General features: G+C 41.5%; 1 protein-coding gene across 1 annotated transcript in view; it reads right to left on the minus strand.

Annotated features, from left to right (window-relative positions):
* Positions 1–330: 330 nt before the first annotated feature.
* The window catches only part of LSM4 (LSM4 homolog, U6 small nuclear RNA and mRNA degradation associated), a 176,991-nt gene continuing 164,767 nt past the window's right edge, over positions 331–12,554 (minus strand). Inside the window, exon 5 of the mRNA XM_069649267.1 lies at positions 331–1,245. Coding sequence (XP_069505368.1) covers positions 1,157–1,245 — 89 coding nt within the window. The 3' untranslated portion in view covers positions 331–1,156. The remainder of the gene's footprint in view (positions 1,246–12,554) is intronic.

Genomic DNA, 12,554 nt, shown 5'->3' on the forward strand with positions numbered 1-12,554 from the left:
TAAACCGGCATGTTTACAATTTTTCCAATATTATGCTACTAATTCCAACCAGGAATTTTAATCTCTGCCAAAGGCCACCCTTAAAAAGATTTTCATTAAAGATGCAGAAGGGTTTCATTTTTCCAGGCACATCACTCTAACACGCTACACAAAATCCCAAATTAAACAAAAAAAAGTTTTGTACTTAAGGAAGTGGATGCGGTCAAACGGCAGAACAATATTCAACAAAAAAAGTGAGCACTTAATCTTACCTCACAAAACCTTAATGGATTACAATATAAAAACAGGTTATTTTTTTCAGTCAACACCCATTGGGACAAAGCTTGACAATTGTATTAACGACTAAATCATTGGTTTTAATGTGAAGATCATTTTCCTGTTAACCCATCAAAAAGCTGTACAATTCAGGCAAGCTAGCCCCCATCATAAGAAGGTGCAGCGATTAAACTTACTTGAAAATGCTCCCAAATGTACAGGGACCCATGTTTTGCTCTGCAGCTGTATGTCATAAATTATGTAAGGTAACAAACTAAACTCAACACTTCAAACAATTTTCATTTAGTTTCTTTCATGAAACAAACATGTTTTTGTCAACTTAACCCAAGTAAAAATAGAAGAATCATCATTTTTCAAAAAGACCAACAGGCAAAAAAAAAGGTCGGTAAAACAAGCATTAAGCATGACAAAACACTGTTTTGAAAAAGTTTCTGAAGCTTAAATCTAAACTTTAACTTAAAACTAGCATTTTCAACCGATGTGAGAATTCTCCCCCACTCCCGCCCCCCCAAAACAAGAAGAAAAAGTAATGGAGGGACATTTTCCATAAATGTTACAAACATAAACGTATAGTTTACAAGTACTTAAAATATTGTGACATGATCTTAATTAAAAATATACGAAGGTGTTAAAGTTCAGCTGGTATGTCTCCACTTTTTAAATGGAAAAGAACAGACAATTCTCCAATTAACTGATAAAGTGGTCTATAAAATATAATGGTATTGCCGATCCAGAAAGGCTGTGGATTTACTGTAAAACAAAGAATCAGCTTAAGTGCAGAAACGTAATACTTCCAATTATCGGCAAGCGTCAGTGAAAGCACAACTCAAGGCTGCACATCAATGTCCACATTTACAAAACGAACAGTGTCCACACATTTTCACTGTTTTCCAGACTGTCGCCCTGGTTTTCTTTCTTGCTGTCCTCTACCACTGCCTGGGGCTCCTCGTCCACGTCCTCCAAACACACCTAAACATTTAGAGAAAACATAAATCAGAAGTCAAGAAAGAATCTATTGAGACAGATTAAAAACTGTCCCATCTGCTAAATGCAGGGATTGAGAGAGATTCACTTATTGCAAAGGTTTTGTTCAAAATTCTCCTTACTTATCAATTTTGTGGCTGTAAATCGAAAACATGATTTCCCCTGGAGTCACAACGTGGCAGTTACTGGGGTTGGTAAAAAAAAAGCAAAGTCTGCTAAATTATATACAAAGTCGATTAAAATGGAGCCTCCGGAGTGAACGTGTTAATCTCCAAATAGCACCGTCAATTGGGAAATCCCCAATCTCCCAATTTTTTTTTTTTCGACAATGTATTGTCTCTGAAAGGATGTGGTATGGTCATTCACACGTTGGGCATTGTAGATCCAACCAGCTTTGGGAGACACCAACTTCGTCAAGACATCTCCCCTTCAGTTAGTTTGCCTCTGGTTATTTGATTAACTGCACACATTGGCTACTGCCCAGTTTTCCTCACCACTACCCACTTTTCAATGTCTCCAGATCACTATTCCCCACAATTTGCCACACGTCAACGCTTTTGACCTTTTCTCATCATAGTAAAGTAATATTCAAGGTGGCAAGTACAAAACACACATGATAGGTCTGTCTCCTTAAAAGCATTTATTTTGTTAAACAAAAAAGAAATCAGCAAGGGAGCCATTGAACAGAGCTTGTAAATCACTAACCTTTTGTGGTTAATTTTATGGTCATCGTCCAGGTTATGTACTTATTGTCTTCATATCCATAGAAGCCATAACTTTTAATAGTTTGTAAACCAGAACCATTTCAAATCCATTGCTAGATGTTTGGTTTTGACAGGGAAATGTTGGTTGAGTGTGCATTTCTATAAGCACCCCAGGCTGCCAGATACGTTTTACAGTAATCCAGTTTCATAGTCGTCTTGAAAAATCAAAGTTAAAACAGCTTGTCTAGGGTATATAGAATCAGTCCCTTCACTGGTCCAACTATCCCCAATTAGAGATTGGGCTACGGTTGTTTCAAAACGAGCAACGGCTTCCAGAAACTGATTAGCCGGCACTGCATAAAAAAAGCTCATGTAGTTTTGTCATTGAATTGCTCTTCAATAAATTGCAACCATTAATCTATGTGGCAAGCAACATTAGGTGCAGCCAGAGGGAGGGCTAGGAGTCTCTTGCAAAAATAGTTTTGGATATGGTGCAGTTCTGCACTCTTAGCAATGCCCCAAAAACCAGCACTGTAAAAGTGCCAGGGTATGGGATTTAAAGGCCGACCGATGAACCACAAGATGATGGTTTACAAATCTAAAGTAACGAGCAACCCTAAACAACCCCCACCAACAGTTTGCCTAATATGGAAAGCATGCTTTCGGACATGGTATAATAATGTAAGGATGGAGGAAAAAAAGCTCATCTAAGCAATCATAGTAGTTTACCTGCATTACCCGCTCATTAACCGTTCTAAAGTGGTGTAACGTTTTTGCACTACATTAGGAAAATAAATAAACTAACTTTTTATCATCAATTTTTAAACCTCCCTCAGACATATGCATTATATAAATCAAGCAATTTCTACTAAGATTTGGGAGCATAAGCTAGCAGTACACTTTCATCACCACAGGCCAATGCTGGGATTTAGCTATCTCATCACGAATGTAAAAAACCTTTATATAAGTTAAATAACGCAGGGTCTACAAGTCAGCCTCAGAGAACTAGAGGAATCGGGATTTTGTAATAAAGCCTTTGGCGGAATAACTTATAACAGCAAAATAGTCCTTGTTCATGGCAAATAAAATATTTAAAAAGGCCCAGACATATCCATGCTGAGCAACGTGTCCCATAAACTGCTGCCGTGGCTAAAACCGTAAAATAAAATCTCATCTGTTTGAGATCTACCAATATGGTTGCAAACCTATAAAGATTTAAAGCACCCACTTGAAATGTTATCCAACAAAACCTTAGCAAACATTTTATTAAGAAAGATCTAAAAAGGAGATGGGCGATAACTTGCTGGATAAGCCCTATCCAGCTTTTTCAATATAGCCTTCATCAAAGCTTTAAGGAAGCGGGCTTAAACAGCATCCCAGAGTCGAGGAAGGCTAGAGCAGAGCTATACCTCAAAAGGCAGATTAACACTATTATAACACAGGACCAAAGTGTTTTAACAAAACAAACAAATTAGGATTCCTTTGATGGCTGGGCAAACGCAATGTCAAAGGAGGGATCAGGTAAATGAAAGATGGCCAACACATAGCGACGTAAGAGTTTGCGACAGAGTCCGAAAAGGTTACTTGCAGCAGTAATAACTGTATTCAAAGTCCACTTTTCCTCCACAGTACGGGACTAGAATCTCTTGCACAGCAGCTTGCTTTAGAACTTTGTGCAAGCGCGCGATAGTCACGCCCCGTTAGTCTCTGCGACATTGCGTCAGTCACTCCCTTTGCTTGTATCAGGGAGGGCGAGTGGAGGATAGGCGAGAAAAGAATACTTCGGACCAAAAATACAGTGTTCAGTATGGTGCATAACCTTTTCGTACTCTTACGTCGTCGCCTTTACTCCATACTGCAGGCAAGTTATGCTCATTGAGAAAATCATCTTTGCACTAGATCTCAGCAATCTGGACCATGCAATTAAGATACAGCCATTTTGTTAGGACTTTCTTCTAAGCACAGCATGGTCTTAAAAGCCATTTTTTTTTATTATTGTGATATAACCAATTAGGATTTTACACATTTTATCCACATTACAAAAGTATATAAAAAAAGGAGAAAGAGAAATCTTTTCCACAATTCCTTCAATAAACAAGAAAGTAAACCTAAAAAAAAACGGAAAAAAAAAACGAAATCGGAACATTGTAGTAAAATAAACACACTAAAAAGGGAGTAAGAATGGAATTCACAGTCCTCACAACAGAAAGGTTACCAGAATTCATGTGGAATAAACCGGTTTGCTGTAAAACACGTACCACATTCATTGTTAGCGTCGTCTCATGTCCTGAGATCATCCTTTCCCAGAACGAGTTTGACGAAAGCCTGTCAATGGACTTAACAAAAGAGGTCAAATATTGTACCCTACTATCCCAACTCCTCCTACAGAATCTAAGTATGTGTTCAATGGTCTGATCACGAGGGTGGATACTGTGAAGGGGTTTGACCCATGCTGAATCAATAGACTGGGTAGATGTGGGGATGAGCTACCGCCGCCCACATTCACGCCAGAATCCAGGAGAACTGCGCAGTTGGCACAAGACCACTCCAAAGATACAACCTTCTTGTGGGGGGGTTCCACATCACCACTCTACTGTAAGGATGCCATCAAAACAATGTTAAGCAAGGGTCCTATACTATCAAGCAAAAGACCACTCTATTGAAATGCAGTAATTCAAGACAGATCCCAAAAATGGATGCAACACCGGTACTCACCACTATCAGAAAGCCAGCATTTTAAAACCACCAGACTTTTGTGTAAAACTGAACAGAGGAACCCAAACCAGGCCAAGGAAAGACTTGCTAAGAGGTGGATACAATGTAAAACTATATTCTGAAATGACTTGAAGGAAGTAATTATTTAATGTATATGTAAAAATTGTAAGTTTGATTTACACTGGGAACTAAAGTGACATTTAGCTGAATTCTGCCTGACAACTACCCCCGACAGGAGAAACCTGCTCAGCCAGTCTTCCCAGGCCTAGCTGCATCCTGCTTCCCCACCAAAAGATGATACCTCTCTGATTAGATTAGGGGAGGGGCACCTGCAGGAGGTTGAACAAAGCCCTGTCCTGGGCTCAGGCAAATGTTATATTGGGGGGGTCGTAAAGTGGCTTCCTCTTGGGGGAAACTGGGAGGGGCAGTGCCTCCTCTAGCAAGCTGAGCTTGGGGGAAGTGGATAAACCAGTTATTCCACCATGTGATGTGGGAAGCCACACCCCTTTTTGACCAGGGCATAATTTTAAAAAGATAGATAACTCATAGTGCGGACTGGTCAAAATTATATAAATAATATTATTCTCGGGATTTCTCTGTGCACGTTTTAAGAGGCGTTAGGACCCTGTGGTGTATTCTGGGGGGTTGCTAGCGGAAAATAGTGTCTTACTCCAAATGTCTACATGTTAAAAATCTGACACTTCATCAATTAATATCCATATTCCTTGCGCACATTTGTGTAATTTTTGGTAAATGTCCGATATTGGTAAACCGACCAAAAAGCTCAAAATGTTGTCATTTTTTAATGCAAGCCCCCAGGAAGATCAGAGGCGGACAAGCATGGACCATAAGGAATATATAATGTGTACATGTAATGTCAACCACTTGTGTATCTGGGAAATATGTATTTGAATCAAATATAGATTTGTGGGCAAATTGACCAGGGGAGGATCGTCTGACCCATAAACAGACCTCATTACTCTGACTCACAACCCAATTCCCCCAATCATGGGAGAGGGGAGAATTGGGCCAATGACAAGTAGAGAGGGGCAGGCTCAGTTATGCCACACACACACCCACTTCCAAAACACACAAAAAGAGACTGCTGGGACAGGTAGAGAGATTCATTTTCCATTTCTGCGGAGCATTTTGACAGCCGACATCCCATCCAGACAGAGACCAGAACCAGGGACCCATAGACTACAGAACTTTGAACCTAGAAGGCCCACTGCAAGCAAACGTATTCTCAGCAGGCGTTCAGAATCCAGCAAACCTAACCAAACTATTCAACAGCCGGGCGAGCTGTTTGAATTCTTTGCCAAGAACTTTTGCCGGAACCGCAGACCAGACCCAGACCGCTGTGAGCAGAACCAGAGATCCGGATCGCTGTGAGCAGCACCGGTGCCTGATGACCCGCCGAGCAGAGAGAACCGCCGCTGGACGTGTTGACCAGATCTGTGACGAGGCCCATTCATTTCAAAATTAGGAGTGAGTATCCGCCAGAACTGTGCAGAACCCAATCTCTTAGTTAAAATAATCTAATCCAAACTATTTTAAACTAATTAGAACAGCCTCCTAGAAATCGTGTCATCTGTCATTTTTAAAGTAGCACAACTGTCACCTGTCAATTCTGCAGCTGCAAGCTGTCACCTGTCATTTTGAGTTTACTTTAAATCCGAAAAACTACCTTCACAAAATTGTCCGTATCTCTGGAACCGTTTGTCCTAGGAACAAGCCTAGAACCGACTTCATACTCCTTATACTTTTACCGCAATCGCGATTTACGCACTCCCAAAATTTACCGCGATTTGGCCTGATTTCGTCATCTGTAAAAAGATAGCCGCTTTTGCCTGAACTGCTAAAATTTGTTTGCAACCTAATAACCATCCCTGAACCATTGTTAGGGCTGCCCTGAACTGATTTAAAGTGTCTACCACTCACCCTGAACCTCCTATAGGGAATTAAAAGCAATTTTAGCATTTTTCACTTCCTTGCCACTACATTACAAAGCACTCTTGCCCGTGTTTTAAAAAGCATACCTGTTGTCTAAGCTTGCTGAGGGAGGAGGGGGGACTGAATTTGATTGTATTCCTGAAGACTGTGTGCGTTACTTCCATTTCCTTGCATTGCATATGGGGGGGGTGAATTGCCACCATGGGAAAAGTGAACATATTATCTCTAGTGAAACCATATCAGTTTATTTCCTGTACTGCATTTATTCCACCTTGCATTTCCTTGAAACCATAAAGCATTTCAGCTACCACATCCTCTATACTACTTCTAAGTAACCAAATAAGTTTACCAGTAGAACATTATCCATTGTTGATCACTGTCATATTTTAAGTGTGATATCCAATATTAATTATAAAAGTGTGATAGAAATATATTGTTATATTTCTCAAATAAACCTTTTAAATTTGCAAAACAGACCTACTTCTTGGCTCAGTGGGGTCGGGAGGATTCTAAGAGAGGAGTGTTATATAAGGGTTGTCATCCAGAGTACATGAACTGGACCTAGAAATATATCAATAAGGGTTTCCCTCAGCATCCCAGACTAGGCATTGACTTAGCTGTAATGTTGAAGTGAAGCCGCTTAACAATACAGTCAGGACAAGAATTATGTTTCGACTGCTACGTCCCATTTGATCAGAACCAAAACCGCTCTAATCAAATTAAGGCGTAGTCTAAGAAAGTTCTGCCTAGTTTTGACATCTGGGAACCTCGTAAGATATCTAGCCAGATATCCCAGTTTTTTGCCATATTTGGAGAATGAAGTAGCAATGGAAGAGGCCCTCCCATTATCACCTATCGTGATCCAATCCCTTAACGAAAGAGCTTTTTTAACCTTCATGGGATTAGTGAGCAATGTATGTTCTCAAGCTCATAGAAAAGTAAGATCTCCTTCACTTGTATCCTAAGATCACTCAGGATATGGGACGATTCAAGATTCTGATGGATCAAAAGATCTTCATTAAGTGTGTGGTCTATTGGGTCAGTGATTGACCTGTAAAGTGAAAGTAGTTTCCAATCCATTTGCATCTTTAAAGATCTTAGGCCCAGCTCGTACCTAGGCAAACCCAGCACCTGTTTCCAGATCACAGCTTCAATTTTCAGCCAGTCAATTGACCATAGTAAAGGTTTAGCCTTTATGCCGTAAAACTAAAATAGGTTATAACCTTTGCCACATAGAATGTCATTAGCGGCAAAATTGAGAATTAACAGAATAGGCCCAGAATTTTGTTCATCTGTGCTGTTAATTATGTGCTCTTAGCCAGTGTTTCGGCTAACCTCAACCCAATGGTTGGGACAGCATGTAGAGTGTCCCAGGTAAGTTATTTAATTTACCACAGGGATAAATTGGCCACCTATTGACCACGGAAATCTAACTCCTCAAGTTCCCTGTCTCCAAAAATTAGAACCGTGGATTTCTCTGGGTTAACAACGAGGTTGTTGGCTTTCATGTAGTGGTCTAATGCCCTAAGGAGTCTTTGCAGACCGACAGGTGTTCTGTATAACAAGACAATGCCATCCACATACATGAGCCACTTTATAGGTAACAAACCTAGCTTAACACTTGCCAGAGCTGAGAAGTCTATTTCCTGTCCAAATTCTGCAAGATAGAAAGTAAAGAGAAAGGGGGACACCATACAGCCCTGTCTTAACCGTGATATGTTCTGACAGATGGCCGTGCAGGGTGAGTCTAACTCTTACCATATTTATATCATGGAGATTGGCAAGAAAGTTCACAAGTCACTATTAACAAGATCGAAAGCGCTTGAGAGATCTATGAAAGCCGCATATAGCTTGCCTACATTGGTTTTGTCCTTATTATTTGTTAAGGATGCAAGTAGAATACCATTTAATGATGTTGAATGGCCCCGTCTGAAGCCTGTCTGTTGTTTAGGAAGTATATTATCATCCTTCGTCCAGGCTTCAAGTTCTCTCAGCACAAGCCCCATAAATAGCTTGTTCTTAGCATCTAATAGCGCTATGGGTCTATAGCTGGATGTGTTTTTCCTGTCCCCCTTTTTGAAGATCGATACTATAATGACCGACTTCCATGACGGGGAGATGGTTTTACTTTCAACAATTCCTCCAAAAAATGTATGAAGAATGTGCACCCATAAATCGGGGTTACTCTTGAACACTTCATAAGTAAGACCATTAGGTCCAGCAGATCTCGATGATGAGGATTTTCTGATCAGATCTAAAATATCTTCTTTAGTGAATCGTAGTGCCCACTTCCCTTCCGCTATAAAAGGTTTGTGATATTTTTTTTCAAAATATCTAATCCACTCGCATTCAGTCACTATGTTTGTTTGGACGATCCTTTGACCATTATTGATATTAATTAGTGACCAGAAATTACGGGTAGAATTAGAACCCAAGGAACGTAGCATAGTTTCTCCATCATTTTGCAGACGGGACGCTTTATGATTTCTGGACCAACATCGGAAATTATTTAGAATCATTTTTGTTTCAGCAGCCAGAATAAAATGTTTTGGATTCCTCCTTCCTTAATGCACTACGGGTTTCTTTTGTTTGGACCAGGTTGCCTCGTCAAACACGTGTTTGTGTGTGCGTTGTTTACCTTGTGGCAAACTCTGCGGATAATCAATGGACCATATAATGTTATGTAAGGTAGGAGGTGTAGAATTATTTTCCAGATCATTCAAGGACATTGTATCCCAAAGTTGGACCAAACCATCATTAAGGTGATCACAGTCTCTACGATATTTGACTAGCCTATTTTTATGAGGATTCACCATGGCCAAGTTTTGCCATAAAGCCACAGTCCTATTAAAAGTTCCAAGTTGAAAGGGCTTCAAGGCACTTATGGTCACTCGTGCCATCATCTTTTACCAAGGAATGAGCACACTTTCCAAATAGATTCCCAGATAAGAAGATATAATCTAATGTTGACTGTGGATCACCGACACGATGTGGTAGCAGGTGGAAGATCCCCCTCTATTGACCCATTTAAGATCTTGTAATCCCATTACCCAAAAAAACTCAACCACCTTCTTCCATTCGCTGTTATTTCTTTCTTAAGTGCATTAGAGTTTGAATTGTTAATTCGGACACATAAGGAGTTCAAGTCCCCCCCCCCACCACCACAAGTGCGTCCGGATAGACTAGCTTAATTTCAGTGAGAATAAGTGAGACAGAGTTTAGAAAATCCAACAGTTTTTGCGAGCAGGGTTCCAGTACAGATTTACAGCCATTACCATTAGAGGACTGCTACCCAGGGATGTTACCGCCTTCACAACAAGAATACCTTCTTGTTTACAATGAAGAGTTTTAGCTCATTAAATAAAATCCATCTACAAGCTATTAAGAGGCCTCCCATTGGTCTACCCTTAGCTTTCGACAATGCTGGTTGGATTGTTATATTAAAACCCTCTATTTCAGGTATGATCACTAACCAGGTCTCTTTCAGTAATATCAGGTCACCTTCCCCGAATAGCAGCGTTCTCATCTCGTTATTCCTAAATGAACTGGAACCGCGTATTCCAACTGATAATTTTTATAGTCTCGTAACTAAAGAGAGCATTGACCTACACCCAATTTCTGATACACTTGCATGATTATCTCAGCTAACAATGACCGTGGCAACGAGTCAGCTGCCCCCTTACATGCTGCATCTGGACTCTTATGCCATTTGTTTTGCTCAGGCCCATGTTTGAGAGGAACCACATCCCGTGCTCACAAAACCTACTTCATTGGCTGGTCTAGTTTCCAGTACTTCTAGACCTAGAAGACGCAGCTTTACTGCTTTAGCGCCCATCTGGGACGCAAATTCTACTTCTAACAAGCTCATCAAACTAGATTCTGGAAATAGAACATACTCAATGTCCTTAGTGGAAAACAGGTAATGGTCAGAAGTCCTTTTAAACACTGAAAGTAAAGCCCCTTTGTTCAGTGGGTTTTGATTTGTCGACTAGCATCACATGAAAACCAAAGTCTGGGGACTGCGTAGGGTGCAAAAGACTCTTTGCGACACCTCCTGTTAATCGTACTCCGGTCCCCCAACAAAGTCTGATTTCCCTGACTTCCCATCGTTGTTGAGATGGCCAGGAGACTTTCTTCCTGGTTTACGACAGGTTGCTCACAGTGTTCAGATCCAACTTGCAGTGTTGATTTCTCATTTTTATCATTCTGAGATTCAGATTGAACAGCAGGTGTGCCGAATGTCAGGGGCGACTTTCTTGGACATGTTGAATATAGGAGCTATTTTTAAGCCCATATTTTGAGTCGAAGTTGCTTTTGGAACCGTATTATGCCGAGGTAGAACAATCGGAGCCCATTTAAGCAATTTCCCTGTCGTTGCTGATCTCGAAACTTTTTGTAAGTGCAAAAGTTCATCATTTGGTTCCTTGCCCCATCCAACGTAAATCTGAATACCTATGGTAACTTTCTGCACAAAATCTTCATCTGGTGTCAAAGCAATTTTTTCTTTCCATTTTTCTTGGGCACACCTGCTACTGTAGCAATGAGGTTAGGAAGTACAGCTTGTTGCTACTCTGAGCACCAACAGTTCCCTCAGATAGTTTTAGCTGACCTCCAAGCCCCTTAACAAAGGGGTTGATGTTACTTTCTTTCACTTCATAATTTTAGACTTCTTCGCCTGCGGTTCCATTAACTTAGGAAACAAGGGTCTACCTTACCGGAATCTAAGTCTTGCTCTTCTCCATCTCTTAAAAGACTGCTGTGAACTTTCTCTCCAAGGTATTGAATTATCTGTAGTTCCCTGTGTAGGTGTTTCACTCATCTCCTCTAGGGATATTATTGTCATGATGCCCGCTCCCGGGGAGCCGGTTCAAGCCCTGCGTCCCCGAAAGCGGACATCCAGTCCCCAAGGAAGGACCCAGCAACCCCATATAGGGGCCCTTTGGACAGTGTCCTGGCGCCTATGGCGCCTATGGCGCCAGGCTCATAAAAGACATCAGTCCTGGCGCCATAGGCGCCAGGCTCATTATGGGAGTGCTTGGGTGCACTTACCTGATGCAGACCATGCTGCAGGATCCCGGCCTCCTTGAGGCCTGAAAGGAACTACTTTACCTGTGGGACTAATTTACCATCCGGGCGTGGTCGGGGAAGGATACATAACTGATTGTAGGAAGGATACATACCTGGAACTTCTTCCAAGGCTATTTGAACCCCACCCGAACAGCCACACATGCTTCGCGTTGTTCTGCATCTAGCAGCTGACGCTCACCGTGTCTGCTCCTGCATCCTGACTTCTGCCACGCCTGCCAGCATCCTGGATCACCTGCAAAGGAAGAGAAGAAGATAACAGAAGAAGGAAAAGCCCTTACCTGCTAAATCCGCATCCCGGAGACATCTCGCCGACAATCCTGAAAAGGAAGACTTTAATTTAAAAGCTCATTGCGTCGATCGCTGCAGCGCCGCATCCCACTCACCTTTACAGGGTGCCTCCATGTTCAGCAGCGATCATCCGGATTCGCAGTCACGCCCCAGCGCCTAGGGAGAAGAAGACCAGAACAAAAGGTGAGAGAGAGAAGGGAATAAGGAAAGCTAAATCTCCATGTTAAGACTTACCTGTTGATTCACTCCCTCTTCATTTCGGGTCCGCGCCGCATCCTGGCATTTCCGGACCCCGGCCCCTAAGGAGAAAAAAAAAAAGACATCAGCGTTAATGAGCGAATGAAAAGACATTACCAAAAAACTCTCATTAAAGACTTACCTGATTTCTACAAGGATTTCACCTCTCATCTCGGGTCGGTGCCTGTCCCCCGGCATTCCGTACCCCGGCCCCTATGGGGAAAAAAAGACACTAGCATTAGTACATTAATGCATGGACACAAGGGGAACCTCTTATCAAAAAACTTACCTGGAAGCCAAGCAAGTTTG

Source organism: Ambystoma mexicanum, chromosome 1p, assembly GCF_040938575.1.
Source record: "Ambystoma mexicanum isolate Mex_15411 chromosome 1p, UKY_AmexF1_1, whole genome shotgun sequence".
Lineage (NCBI taxonomy): Eukaryota > Metazoa > Chordata > Amphibia > Caudata > Ambystomatidae > Ambystoma > Ambystoma mexicanum.